Source organism: Epinephelus lanceolatus, chromosome 3 (genome assembly GCF_041903045.1).
Source record: "Epinephelus lanceolatus isolate andai-2023 chromosome 3, ASM4190304v1, whole genome shotgun sequence".
NCBI lineage: Eukaryota > Metazoa > Chordata > Actinopteri > Perciformes > Serranidae > Epinephelus > Epinephelus lanceolatus.
In genome coordinates this window covers 28,113,349-28,128,406 of record NC_135736.1, presented here as the reverse complement: position 1 = coordinate 28,128,406, position 15,058 = coordinate 28,113,349, and the positions used below count along the sequence as shown (strand labels likewise).

At 41.9% G+C, this 15,058-nt stretch overlaps 2 protein-coding genes across 3 annotated transcripts in view; both read right to left on the bottom strand.

The window, feature by feature from the left end:
- Positions 1-300: 300 nt before the first annotated feature.
- Positions 301-14,931, bottom strand: LOC117255110 (aminoacyl tRNA synthase complex-interacting multifunctional protein 1-like). Of its 2 annotated transcripts, none has more exons than XM_033623697.2 (4): positions 14,471-14,931; positions 11,232-11,440; positions 6,210-6,378; positions 301-3,629 (listed from the first exon to the last, which is right to left on the bottom strand). In XM_033623697.2, the coding sequence occupies exons 1-4, from the start codon at positions 14,868-14,870 to the stop codon at positions 3,463-3,465; spliced, it is 945 nt and encodes a 314-aa protein (XP_033479588.1). In that variant the 5' UTR covers positions 14,871-14,931; the 3' UTR covers positions 301-3,462. The 2 variants fall into 2 exon arrangements, with proteins under 2 accessions (XP_033479588.1, XP_033479589.1); XM_033623698.2 differs by having other exon boundaries at positions 11,232-11,437; positions 14,471-14,929.
- rnf150a (ring finger protein 150a) overlaps positions 14,886-15,058 on the bottom strand; it is a 34,156-nt gene continuing 33,983 nt past the window's right edge. The window contains exon 8 of the mRNA XM_033623696.2: positions 14,886-14,967. The gene's annotated coding sequence lies outside the window, so the exon portion shown is untranslated. The remainder of the gene's footprint in view (positions 14,968-15,058) is intronic.

Genomic DNA, 15,058 nt, shown 5'->3' with positions numbered 1-15,058 from the left:
AAATTACTACAAAGTCATTTCCACAGAGACTTCCTGTGGCCTTTAAGGACCCTGGGGCACTTTGTCCACTCCAAACAACACTACCGGTCTATAATTCTATGAGGCAAAATTCGTAGGCCTAAGTAGTAGGCCTATATATATATTTATCATACATTAGAAAAGTGATAACGTGAGAAATTAGAAGCAACCTATGACACATAAATACCACACAAACACTGTGAGAGTACGACCAAGCCATGAAGCGAGTTTTGCTGGGTTTCCTGCACTTTGTAGCCTTTCATAAAAAACAGGATGCAGGAGGAGGGGGAGCAGCGTTTTATTCACAGGTTGACTCAGCTCAACCGAAACGTGGCCTCGGGTTGTTGTTTACAAACTTTCCCCCCCTTGGTAAACCACACAGAGTCAACAGAGTGCAGCAGAGTTGCAGGGGCTGACTCTACCACATGAGTTTGTTACTGCAGATAGGGAGACAGAAGTGAATGGTGAACCTTTACAGTACCTCCACTAACTCCAGTGTGGTTTCCTCTGTTGGTTTCTACATGAGCAGATAGTGTCGGTGGGTGGGTGGGGGGTGATGTGACATTAATATTAACACTTCATGACCTTTAATAAGTGGTTTTATAAATGTAAGCCTGTACTATTAGTCAACACACACTGGAGTGTGAGATGAAAAACACCGTTTAGCCTTTCTGGTTTACTTACTTTCAAAAACAGCTTTAGAAAAGCTGTAGTGTTTAAGAGAATACATAGTCAGTAGGATTAATACCATTAAGAATTTCCATAGTAGAACTAATACATCCTCCTTTTTATAGGTTTCCTTCTGGGAAAAGAAGATGTCCTTCTCCAGTCTGTGAAATGAAAATGACAGCACTTTGGTCCATTGGGTTTTTAAAGTGCTTCATAAATAAAGTTGGTATGGTATGGTACATAACAAGGTTGATAACATTCCCTCTCAGCGTCCTCATTCTCTGGCAAACAATTACCAACAACATCGTGTCTCGGACAATCTGTTCCACTTTTTAGTTCCTGAATCACATCCCCCTTCTTTACATGCATTATTTCACTTCTCCCTTTACAATGAGGGAATGAGAAGTTTGCGTGTTGGTCTTTTCATGGACTTGCTTTGAGTTGTAGGGGAAAAAAAAAACAAAAACAGTTTGTTTTAAAAACCAAAACACATTGGTTTATTTTTGTGCCCTTTACATTATAAATGGGCTTAATATCAATAGACACAAACGTGAAATAGGACGTATAAAAACTAAGGTTTAACTGAGCTGTTACAATATCTAAAGAGCTGAGTAACAATGTACACTATAACAGGATAGATACAAAACATTATGGCTGAGGATACAGTTAATAACAAACATCTGTGTCCACATCCAAATCATTGATTCACATCAGTTTAGTAGGATTATTGTGTAACTACATATTGAAAAGGGATGTGGATGTCAACTATAATGTGCTCTAGGTCAGATACATCTAAGGCTTGGCAGTATATTGATAATTATATCAATATCAGAATATGAGACTAGATATTATCTTTGATTTTGGATATCATGGCATTGTAAGTGTTCTCTTTTCCTGGTTTTAAAAAGAACTTACCAGACTGTTCTAGCTGTTCTATTGTTTGCTTTTGGTAGTCATTGTTTTCACAAGTAAGTCTCAAGTTTTTGTACTCAAGTCCCCAGTCAAGACTGACAAGTTCCAAGTCAAGTTCCAAGCGCTAAACATTAAGTTTCGAGTCCTGAACACGTCATAATGTGCTTCTCACCAAATGTAATGCCATTTTAACAAGAGTAATAACAGATTTTCAAAAATCATGACTGCTTTTTAAACCTTGTTCTTATTTGTTAAAACAAGTTTCTTGGAAGTTGTTGCATCTCCAAAAACCATACAAAAGACACGCACACAACGTCCAATGGAATCGGTCCTGGACTAAAGAAATGTCTGGCAAAGTAAAAAACATATATGTCCGCACACTAGACAGAAGTCTGAGGAAAAGCTGTGTGGCTCGAAATGTCACTGCATTAAAATCCTTCTGAACAGGAGCTATGTGGTGTGCAGACTGACTTGTTTTTTTACTTTGCGGTTGTTGCATCTCCATCCATCATTTTCAACCTGCACGTTTTGCATACCGCATAGATAAATGAAATACATACATAAATGAAATAAATAAATGAACTTATACCTGGTCTAATTTTTTCCAACTGTCCCATTAGTTCTTCATGTTCTCTCCTGCGACTTGATTCGATGATGTCACATTGGTTCAAAGCAGATCTGGAGAATTAAGAGTCGACATACTGGGAATGAGTAGCCTCAATATTAGCTGCTTCAGGAAATAAGTTGATTAGTGGCGCACTTTTTAAATAGCATACTTTTTAATCTTTTAGCTTGGGGGAAGGTATCGTGTATTTTCAAGTGAGAAGCTCAAGTCCAAGTCACTGGTGTTAAAGTCCAAGTTGAGTTGCAAGTATTTTTTTATTTTGTCAAGTCTAAAGTCACCAAATTTTTGAATCAAGTCATGTGACTCGGCTCCACACCTCTGGCCTTTACCCACTCAGTCATTATATTCACATTACTGGTGATTCATCTAAAGTCTCACTGTGTAAATATTTTGTAAAGCACCTATAGTCAACCCTACAATATTGTCACGATACCTTTATCAAAGTATTTAGTCAAAATATTGTAATATTAGATTTTCTCCATGTCGCCCAGCCTTAAATAAATGCCTCCATTTCCCACAGCTTATTTGCGCTGAAATATAACACACTGAACTTTTTCTATCATGTGCCAACATCAGACTTAAAATGATGGAGCTCAAAGAACTGCCCTTATGGAGTTCCTGCAAAGCGTATTTAGATAAAACTAAAGTAATTTCCCTGCTCATTTCCAACTAATTTCCATACTATCAAAAGAAAGTGTAACTGTTTAACTCCCTTTCAAAGGGACTTCTGCCCCGTTGAGTTTCATCCACAGTTCAGTGGAAATGACCTCTGTGGCGTCAGGGGAAAGCTTTTACATTTTATCAGATATTCCCCGACTAAAAGGGATTCTTTGCAAGAATTTCTGTTTTCTTTTCGCCATGCTGGGTATGACTGTGTGCTCTATGTTCTCACAAACTCACCACACACATACTGTACATTATCATGGGTACTGTAGTGCCCTCCAGTGGCCGAAAACCAAACTTCAGATTTTCATAATAAAAACATAACAGTAATGTTCAATGTCTGTCCAACAGAGGGCGACACACTCTTCACTATCACTGTCCTTCCTCACAGGACAAAAGTATGTGAATACTCAAACATAACACCCATGTGATTGTTGGACATGTCGTTCCAAAACTGAGGGCATTGATATGCTGCTACAGCGGCCTCCCCTCTTCTGGGAAAGCTCTCCACAACACTTGGGATCCTGTCCGGCAGCAGGGAATTGCACTGAGCTATTTCAAGCAGCTCTGTTAGTTTATTTGATTTCACTGTCACTCATCGTTTGGGCTTTGCACACTCCCTTCCCGTCGACTTCAAAGGCAGCCCCCTTGTAGGTTGCAACACACTGGCTGTCCGTGCGTAGGTCTGGCTGAATCTGCTCCCATGCCTTCTTTTTGGGGTTCAGCTCTTTGTCTGGTTCACCTGCAGTCAAAAAACCAGTTTGATGCATTAGAAGAACCTTCTTTGTTCTATAATAATCCATCTGAAATGCACTTTTTACGAGTCCAGGGCTGACTTTGTACACATCCTTGCAAAACTGACTCAGAGCAGTAAAACTATGGGCAGTAATACGCTGTCTAAAAATCTCCTGGGAAGGCTGTCCACAAGAATATAAACACTGGCTGCAGGGATTTGTTCCCATTCAGCCACAACAGATCAGAGAGGTTTGGCAGTAAAGCCTGGCTCACAGTCAGCACTCCAAATCCTCCCAAAAGGGGTTAAAAAGAGCCATTTTTAACGCACCTCGCTTTGTGCACACGTTTGAACAGGAGAGGGCCTTTTTCAAACTCCTGCCAAAAAGTTGGAAGCACTCTGCTGTTTAATATCACTATTGTTGTTTTTTTCCCAGCAAGAAGGTTCAACAACGTTTATTCACTAAAGACATAGACATTTTGTTGAGAAATTCTTTTAGCAGGGTCAAAACAGTGACAATCATTCACTCACTTATGTTATAATATTCCAGTGCTGGTTGTGAATAGTTTTATGCTAATAAATAAATGAAGTTTTATAAACCTGGTTCTGGAACAAAGACCACGCCTCGAACACATCCCATTTCTGCCCAAAAGTATTTAAGCACACCTGATGCATTCTCTTTCTCTTTGACGCATTTCTCTCTTCATCCCTCCATCCCTCAACCCTGCTACCCTCATCCCTTCATCCCCCAACCCTGCAACCCTTGAAACTCAACCATTCATCCCTCACCCTTCACCTCATTCCTCCACCTCCATCCTTTCATCCCTCAACCCTTCGACCCGAATCTCTTCATCCCTCAACCCTTTGACCTGCACCCTTCATCCCTTAACCCTTCGACTCTCATCCATTCATCCCTCACCCTTCATCTCCTCATTCCTCTATCTTCATCCTTTCATCCCGCACCCTTCGACCTGCATCCCTTCATCCCTCATCCATTCATCCCTCACCCTTCACCTCCTCCATCTTCATCCTTTCATCCCGCACCCTTCGACCCTCATCCCTTCATCCCTCAACCCTTGACCCTCATCCATTCATCCCTCACCCTTCACCTCATTCCTCCACCTCCATCCTTTCATCCCTCAACCCTTTGACCCGAATCTCTTCATCCCTCAACCCTTTGACCTGCACCCTTCATCCCTTAACCCTTTGACTCTCATCCATTCATCCCTCACCCTTCATCTCCTCATTCCTCTATCTTCATCCTTTCATCCCGCACCCTTCGACCTGCATCCCTTCATCCCTCAACCCTCATCCATTCATCCCTCCTCATTCCTCTATCTTCATCCTTTCATCCCGCACCCTTCGACCTGCATCCCTTCATCCCTCATCCATTCATCCCTCACCCTTCACCTCCTCCATCTTCATCCTTTCATCCCGCACCCTTCGACCCTCATCCCTTCATCCCTCAACCCTTGACCCTCATCCATTAATCCCTCACCCTTCATCTCCTCATTCCTCCATCTTCATCCTTTCATCCCTCAACCCTTCAACCCGCATCCCTTCATCCCTTAACCCTTCGACTCTCATCCATTCATCCCTCACCCTTCACCTCCCCCATTCCTCCAACTTCATCCTTGCCTCCCGCACCCTTCAACCTGCATCCTTTCATCATTCAAACCTTCAACCCTAAACCATTCATCCCTCACCCTTCACCTCCTCATTCCTCAAACTTCATCCTTTCATCCCGTACCCTTCAACCCGCATAACTTCATCCCCCAATCCTTCGAACCTCATCCCTTCAACCCCTGACCCTCATCCATTCATCCCTCACCCTTCACCTCCTCATTCCTCCATCTTCATCCTTTCATCCCTCAACCCTTCGACCCGAATCTCTTCATCCCTCAACTCTTTGACCCGCATCCCTTCATACCTTAACCCTTTGACTCTCATCCCTCCATCCCTCTCCCTTCACCTCCTCATTCCTCCATGTTCATCCTTGCATCCCGCACCCTTCATCGACCCTCATCCCTTCATCCCTCAACCCTTGACCCTCATCCATTAATCCCTCACCTCCTCATTCCTCCATCTTCATCCTTTCATCCCTCAACCCTTTGACCCGACTCTCTTCATCCCTCACCCTTCACCTCCTCATTCCTCCATCTTCATCCTTTCATCCCTCAACCCTTTGACCCGAATCTCTTCATCCCTCACCCTTCACCTCCTCATTCCTTAATCTTCATCCTTTCATCCCTCAACCCTTTGACCCAAATCTCTTCATCCCTCAACCCTTTGACCAGCATCCCTTCATCCCTTAACCCTTCGACTCTCATCCATTCATCCCTGACCCTTCACCTCTTCATTCCTCCATCTTCATCCCTTCATCACTCTTCACCTCCCTCGACCCTTCATTGTACATCTTAACATCCCTCCATCCTCATCCTTTCATTCTCTAATCCCCCGATCCTCACCCCTTCATGCTTTCCTCTGAACCCATGATCCATCATACGCAATAACCCATTATAAATCTTTATCTTATTGGTCCTTGTCAGTGACTCTGTGTGTGAGGCGAAAGTAGTTGGGTGTTCGTACCTGTGAAGCCCTGGACAGTAACTCTGTCCCCTGGTGCTGCTCCATTTGGAGGTTCAAGGATTTCAACCCTGTCTGCTGAGCTGGCGCACACGATCATAGCCTGCGACACAACTCCTCTTGTCTTGGCTGGCTTCAGGTTACACAGCAGGACTGCCATGCGGTTCTGCATCTGTATGAGGGACAGAGGAATGAATACATTTATACAGCGCATACACCCTAGACAACAGAAAACAGAGAGAGACCAGAGGGAGCTTCTGCCTAAACCTGAGAGGAAGAGAACTGAAAAAAATGAAAATACGGTTGCTATTTTCAGTCACCTTATATACTGAGTAATATTGGATACTATGCAGTTACACGTCATCTTAATTATTAAAATGTGACATAAAAGAAGGTTTAACAGCTTTATTTCAATCATTAAAAAAAAACATCAAAATTCTCTGTCAGCTGAATCTCCTCAAGGCTCGACTATTGCAGCTCTCTGTGTCTGAGTACTGGCCTGCCATCTTCTTCTCACCTGCAGCTGGTGCAGAATGCTGCAACAAGACTCCTCACTGGTGCCAGAAACAGAGACAGCATCCCCGCACTGGCTACCGATCGAATACAGGATTGATTTTAAGGTTCACTGCAGAACTTCTCTGCCCCTACTCCAACTCCTGACCTCTCAGATCCTCAGAACAACGTCTTTTAACTGTCTCACATTCGAGGCTGGAGGGTAAGGGAGATCCTGCCTTTGCGGTAGCTGCTCCAAAGCTCTACTCGCAATCAAATGCTCACCCTCCATTCACACATTTAAGACAAATCTTAAAACATACATGTTTTCAATGGCCTTTGGTGGTTTTAATATTTTAGTATTTTTTAATAATCTTTTTTTTAATGTATGTAATTGTTCTTACCAGTGTTATTCTGTTTTATATTTGTGTACATGTTGCATTGCTATATATTAGTGTGTCATTCTTTTAATTTGTACAGCACTTTGGTCAACTGCGGTTCTTTTTAAATGTGCTGTATAAATTATATAATAATATATAATAATATAAACTTGATTTGATTTCATCTATTTGCATTCATTTGTGATGTTGCCAGGTTAGTCAAACTTTTCCCCCCACAGTCAAACAACTTAATTTGCCTCACCGCTGTGTCTATATCTGTACGCACATGAGAAAATGGACCAATGTATTTGCAGTATTGTCTGGTTCCAGTTCTGGCATTAACAGCAATATTTAAATATCACTAATGCGACAAATGTTTGGGGTGCATGTTTTGCTCGTTGCTGTCTTTTACATGCTAAAAAGTGGTTGCCCACTGATGGCAACCAAAGGCTAAGAAAATGGTTGCTCAAAACGGTTGCCAATGGCAGCCTGGCAACTGTTACCGTCGACCCCTGTAATATCAATAAAAATACCGTTCCTTCAGGTACATCCTTTTAGTATTAACTATATGTGTAAGAGTCCCAATGTGTGAATATAATATAAGTTAATTCATGCTAAATTCATTTCCAGGCATTGTATAAAACAGAGATAGTGTATAAAAATGCAAGAAGACTAAAATGCATGTATGTTGAATTGTAATAATGGCACTCCCCTTTCATTTATTTTTCAGTAAGCGTTTTAAACTGTACTCCACCTCCTGTTATTCGCGTCTGTTACTGCGCCTACAGCTCATTAGTGGCATTTTTGATATTCAGAGGGAGTGCCACCACAACATGAATCCAGAATCATTTATGTTGTTACAATAAATCATTTGAATAACTTTCATTTTTAATTTCTTGCCAGGGATAGCATTTAAATGACATGAAAAATTATTAAAGGATAACTTCGGTATTTTTCAACCTGGGCCCTATTTCCCCATGTGTGTGTATGATTCATGGGTACAACTCGTTTTAAAATTGGTTCAGTATTGAGGGAGGCGGATGCAGCCAGCAGCCGCGAGGTAGATATGGGGGCAAATGCGTCCCGTATAAGTTTGCACATTAAAAGTGCTTTTTTTCGCCACTGACCAGTTCAGATCGCCAGTGTTATCTCTGTAGATAGCATACTAAGTGTTTGGAACATTGTTTATATAACATTACCTCCACTGTGTCTGTAGCTCTCTCTACTCGTGGGACAGCCGTTTTCTTGAGGAAGAGGTGTTTCGGGATTGGATGTCTTCTCTTCTTCGGCTAGCAGTAGTCATCTTGGGAGAAGTGAGCATTGCAGACCTGATGGTCTGCAAGGTGCAGTGTCTGGACAGGAGTGTTAGCATCCATTGGTAGCACAACTAGCCACAACTTCAGCATCTTGCCATCCGACAAAGGCAGCCTGTGAAAGCTGTACGGGGTGTTGTGCGACATCCTGTTCTTGCAATTCGGATAAGCACAAACACGAACCATTGTTTTCAATCGATGCAGTAAAACTCTCAACTGTACTCCGGGACAACCAGCGCCACTCTGAGTGGCGCTCAGCATGGCTCCTCTGTTTTCTTCTGGCAACAAGCAAAGCTCTCGCGAGATGACGTCACACACAGCCCAGAGGAAGTGAAAGGTAAGGGAAACGCTTAGTATGCTATTTACAGAGATAACACTGGCGATCTGAACCGGTCAGTGGTGAAAAAAATCACTTTTAATGCGCAAACTTATATGGGACGCATTTGCCCCCATATATCATATATATTCGCGGCTGCTGGCTGCATCCACTTCCCTCAATACTGAACCAATTTTAAAACGAAGCACACATACACATGGGGAAATAGGGCCCAGGTTGAAAAATACCGAAGTTATCCTTTAAACATAACAGACTGCATGAGCCAGTCATGTGTTTTCACAGACTGTCTTTGTGCAGGGGTGCGCTATCATGTTGAAACAGGAAAGGACCTTCCCCTGACAGTTGCTGCACAGTTTCACACACACTATTGTCTAAAATCCGGGCAGGAAACCTCAACATTACAGTTTACAGTGAAAAATGCCATTTTATGCTGTGAAACAAAACCACATAAAACTGCCCCAGGCCAAAAGTATGTGGACAATGAACCAGTCAGAAAGCAGCAGTAGCAGGAGAAGTTTGTTATTCAAGCTGCAGTCACAAAGGACTTAATAAAGCTGTGGTACAATATGCCAATGCTGATCTAACATCTTGTCTGTGTGCATGGAAAGGTTGCCCCCTGAGGATATTTGAATTAGGCTTTACAGCTTTTGGCAAAGTCAGGCAGCGTTTTAGATCCATGACCTCAGCAGACATGTGTTTCGATTTAAATGACACACTATATGACCAGAAGTATGCGTCCACATTCTTTCGGTTTGGGGCTGTTTTCTGTGTCTTGGGGGAATATGACTGCTACACCATACTGTGATGTTTTAGACAAAAGTGCAACTTTGAGGCAACAATTTAGAGATGGACATTTCCTGTTTCAACATGACAGTTTCCTGTAGAGGAGCCTGCACAGAGTCCTGACCTCAGTCCCATCTGACCCCTCTGGGATGGACTGGAATGCTGACTGTGAACCAGATCAGTGCCAGACCTCACTAATGCTCTTGTGTGTGTGTTTATTAATCTCTACGTTATTTCTGGGAGTTTGTTGCAAGTAAGCCAATTCAATAATTTAAAAACTTCTGTGACCTCGTTTCTGTTTATTGTAAGAGCTGAATGATTAGTCTGCTGTAGAGATGCAACAATTAGTCAATAAGTGCATCTTAAGGTAATTAATTGGGTGGCACGGTGGTGCAGATGTAAACATTGTCGCCTCACAGCAAGATGGTTCCTGGTTCAAACCCTGGGTGGAGGGTTCGGACCAGGTGTCAGCGTGGGTTTTCTCCAGGTACTCCAGCTTCCTCCCACAGTCCAAAGACATGCAGGTTAATTGGTGACTCTAAATTGTCCGTAGGTGTGAATGTGAGTGTGAATGGTTGTCTGTCTCTATGTGTCAGCCCTGCGATAGTCTGGCGACCTGTCCAGGGTGTACCCTGCCTCTCGCCCAATGTCAGCTGGGATAGGCTCCAGCCCCCCCCACGACCCCCAACAGGATAAGCGGTTATGGAAAATGAATTAATGTATTTTGATAACAGATTAATTGATAATAGTAAATGTTTTAGTCATCTTCCAAACAAAAATGATCAAACATTTGCTAATTTCAGCTTCTTAAATGTGAGAATCTGCTGTTTTCCTTTTTCATTTATGACCATAAACAAAGAGTTTTTGGATTACGGACAGCTGATGAAGTGAAGTCCTCACTTTGGGCTCTGCAAAAACTGTGATGAGCATTTTTGAATTTTTTTTTTTTTTTTTATATACTAAATGATTAATCATGACAATAATCTGTAGATTGGTCAATAATAAAAATAACAATCATTATTTGCAGCCCTAGTCTGTTGACATTTTACTGAAAATTGATGTGCAGTTTTTTTTGTAATCCATTTATTGTCCCCTTTCCTGCTTTATTTTATCGTATAGATTTGTAAATTAAAAATCTTTGGATGTTGGACTGTTAGTTGGACTGTTGACAAAATGAGAAATCCGACTGCCTCATTTTGGTTCATGGGAAACTGTTGTCAGCATATTTTCTTGTTGTTTTTTTTTTCACTTTTTGATAAAAATTACAGATAAAACAATTAATTAAGAAAATAATTAGTAGTTAAAGATAAAACACAACGACTGGCCAGCTCACTTAGTGTAAAAGCTCATTGTACAGGCAGGCAGTCCAAAAATGCATCAAGGCACTCTGACTGTAGTTAAAAATCCTTTATTAATACATGAATATAAATGGATTTACCCATGTATTAATAAGGGGTTTTTAATGGACTTTTCCACTAAGTGTCTCATCCTTGAAGAGCACCTGATTTTTTTTTTTTTTACAAGTTACTACACAGAGCCTTAACCCAGTGCAGCACTCCCTATTTTTTCCTCATTATCAAAAAAATTAATAGATTTAATGTTAAGATAAATTAATCTTAGGGTTGAAATCCTACTGATTATATCTACAAAAAAAAATCATGATACTAAAGAAATTCCATATTCCCTCTACAAAACCGATCATATTTGAGCATGACTGTACCTGGTCTAGAGGTATGTGCTTCGCGAGCTCGCTGACCACTGTCCTGGGAGAAGCCTCCCCAACATCGACCTGCCCCACATACAGACTGTCGGCCTCTGGAAGCTGCAGAGCTGTGATTATACATCCAACACGCAGGTCCAGACAAGACACGTCCACCTTGGCCTCCTCTTGGCTCGTGGCTGCCTGCTTCTTCTCTGCTTTCTCCCCTGCTGGCATCAAAGAAACACAAGCACTGTTATAATAATCATGCACCCAAACTCGGGGTGGCTTTAGCCTTGAAATATTCTTTCACTGCCATTTTTATTTGCACTTTATTTGCTCTGTGAGTGGAAATCAGATGAAATAATGTGGCAATGTACTGAGCATCTTCAGCACAGGTCAGAGAGTAGATTTTCATCAGGTTGAGGAGAGATTTTATGGACCTGTCCTATTAAACTAAATGTGCATGACATCATGAAAAGGTTTTTTCAAAACCACTGAAAATATTTCTGCGAACTGGTAACATACATGAAAATATCATAGTGGAAACAATTCTGGACAGCTGCCTGAAATCTGCAGCATATAATGAATGTTTTACATATAACTTGGTTCCAAATTTCTGTCAACGGCTTGAGAAAGACCCTTTCCTGTTTCAACATGCCGTTGCCCCTGGCCCCCGGCACAAAGCCGATTCCTCAAAGCCTCACTCAGTTTGTTGTGGACAAACTTAACTGAACTTCACAGAGCCCCGACCTCAACCCTGGCTAACACATTTAGGATGAACTGGAATGCAGACTGGGAGCCAGACCTTATCGTTCCCAACGAGTGCCTGACCTCACTAATGCTCTTGTGGCTGAATGAAAGAAAATCCAGTGGAAAGCCTTTGAGGAGAGCAGAGGCAACATGAGAGCGGCTGTGGTTTTGGAGTGAGTTTGTTGAAGTACATACAATGGAAAATGAGGGCTGAAAGAGGTTTGCCTTCTCCCTAGTCTCCCTCTTTCTCCAGGAAAGATTCAGCTCCAGATAATCTGCTGCTGGTGTGAGCTCATGGTTGTAAATGCTGACATTTCCCTGACTAATGGGGTTCAGTACTTCATCCTGAGATGGTTGTGTGGAGAATAAAAGGTTAACAGAAGCCAGCCAGCACAGGTCTTGTGTCCAAATCTGTCACTGCTGCCCTCTAATAGACACTACAGGGCCCTGAAATGCTGCACCTACAGACTGCGGAGCAGTTTTTGCCCCACAGCCATACACACACTGAACTCTCACCCCCAAGTCCCCCTCCCTCCCCGACCACCACAACAATTTTAAATTGCACTGCCACGGACAGATGTACTTTAACTGCATATGCACTTTATCTTGTTTATCTTTATCTCTAGCACCATATTTATCCTGTTTTAGCCTTATCCTATTTTAATGTGTAGGTATGTGAGTGTGTGTTGAAACAGTTTTTCTTTTATGAAAGGCAGCAAATTTTGTTGTAAGTGAACATGTAATGACAATAAAGGCATTCATTATTCATTATTATCAAATAGTGTTTCCTATGTGTTGCCATCTGTGGCTGGGTTTAGGACCTAGGTGTCTCAGAGATGATGGATCTGAGGTTTTGGCTCTCAGACTGGGTTCAGGTTGGGAGCAGACTTTGACACAACAGCGATGAATTTTTACAAACGTTAAGCAACAAGGCTGGATTTAGGGTTGCAGCAGTAGACCGTGAAACCATATAGCGGGATATGATCACTGATCACGGGTATCATAGAGTGTACATTTGCTTGTCTGCTGTATTGAAAAAACGGGACTGAAAATCTTGCTTACACATGCACCTTTCCTCCTCAAATACCTGTCAGACTTTTTATAAATCCTTACATTTAAAAAATGGGTTCAAGTTTTTATAATATCTATCATGATAAAGTTGCTGGCTGGATTACAAACCAGTGTACTACTGCCCCACAAGTTACCTGCATATCAGTGGGTTTTGGCTATTTCATTTAGTCCAAATCTCTTGAAGAACTGGCACCGCTTAAATACAACAAAGACGCTGCATTAATTGCTAATGCTGTGGTCCTGCATCAAAATCTAATCTTCTCAAAATCTAACATACAGCTGCAATTGACTAAAAAAGTGCAATCCTAATTGCTAAGAGCCCAGAGTAACATATTCAGACTGCTTGTGTTGTCGATCAACAGTGCAAAACCCAAATGACATGTTTGGTTTATATCATGGAGACAATGAGATGAAGCAAATCCTCACATTTCAGAAGCTGGAACTGGCAAATGTTTGACATTTGTACTTTAAAACGTATATCAAAACTGCTGCATAATTTCTCTTGATTGACTATTTGATTAATCAACTAATCTGGAGGTTCCCACCAACAGCTAGAAGAAGCCTTTATCAATTACGCCCCAAAGCTATGAAACACACTAGCTATAGATATCAGGGAGCTAGCTCACTTAAAGAAAGCTAAAAATGTATCTGTTCACTTTAGCCTTTAGCTAGCTCTGACTTTCCTGATACAGGTCTGAAACTGTTTCTTTTTATGCTTCACTCTAATTTTTTTTTCTTTTTTTATATATAAATCTTAACTGTATGACTTTATGAATCAGTTACTCCATGTTTAAAACTGTTTTAAATGTCCTTTTATATTGAATTGCCCTGTTTATTTGTTTTATATCCATTATGTCTATTTTTACATGAAGCACTCAGTTCTTATACTGTCCTTACTGTAAAGCACTCTGTGCTGCATTTCTTGTATGAAAGGTACATATAAATAAAGTTTATTATAATTTTAATTATCTTTATATAAAGCTGTGATTAATCTAATTTTCACAAAATAAAATGGAGAAATTTTGGGGCCAGGTAGTGGGGGTCAATAGGCAATGCAGCTTTATTGAAATTGCACATTTCAAAACACAGACAATTCAAAGCGCTTAACACAGGTAATAAAACATCAGTTAATAATAAATTATAATAACGCTGTACAAAATCTACTAAGAAATGGGTCCTCAACATGCATATTTCGATTTTGAGACGTTTAAGGGGGTTGAGTCACTGAAGGTGCAACCACAGTAATGCTGTTGTGTCTGAATGGGAGCAAATGTCTGCAGCCTGGTCCCACAATCCTTTTATAAGCCAGAGGGAGAGGAGGGCTGTCAATGATGCTCATGCAGTCATATATATATAGGTGTAATGTTGCCAAAAGTATGTGTACACCAACATTACTCTTGCATGTGGTCACTGAACGCCCCCCTCCCTGAACTCACCTTTGGGCTTGTTGTACGTGGACACTCGGCCACGGAAGCCCATCTCATGCAGCTCCCGGCGGACAGTCCTGGGGCTCACAGTGGCCCCGGAGGCGGTCTGAAACTCGGCGGTGAGAGCCTCCACGGAGGGCAGACAGTTCTCCAGCGCTACTTTCTCCAGCACTTGACGGTCCTCCTCTTTGAGCTTGTGCGGGCGGCCGCTCCGGGGCAGAGCCGTGGTTATTCCTCCACGTTTCCACTTGAGGATGACAGCGCTCACCGTGGACCGAGGAAGGTTCAGCAGGGCGGAAATCTCACGGACAGACTTTTTACACAGGTGACAGCCCACCACGGTGCCCCGCTGGAAGTCACTGAGCTCCTCACTGCGACCCATCCTGCCGCAGATGTTTGCAGACTGCATCTTGCATTGATTTCTCACCTCCTCCTCCTATTAGACCCTTTTCTTCTTCTTCTGTGGTTTATGGTGCTTTAGATGCTTCTGGGGACATTACTGCCGCCTACAGGACGAAAACGCATTGCATCAATCACAATCATACTCAATATATTTGCTAATAAGACAGAAATAAGTACTGTACAGTCGCAGGTATA

Bases quoted from the DNA above. Each gene is read 5' to 3' on its own strand.
- LOC117255110 (XM_033623697.2), bottom strand. From the start codon at position 14,870: ATGCAGTCTGCAAACATCTGCGGCAGGATGGGTCGCAGTGAGGAGCTC. The intron at 11,441-14,470 runs GTGAGTTCAGGG...CTTTGATGCCAG, and splicing joins CACGTACAACAAGCCCAAAG to CAGGGGAGAAAGCAGAGAAG. The intron at 3,630-6,209 runs GTACGAACACCC...TTTTGACTGCAG, and splicing joins TACTGTCCAGGGCTTCACAG to GTGAACCAGACAAAGAGCTG.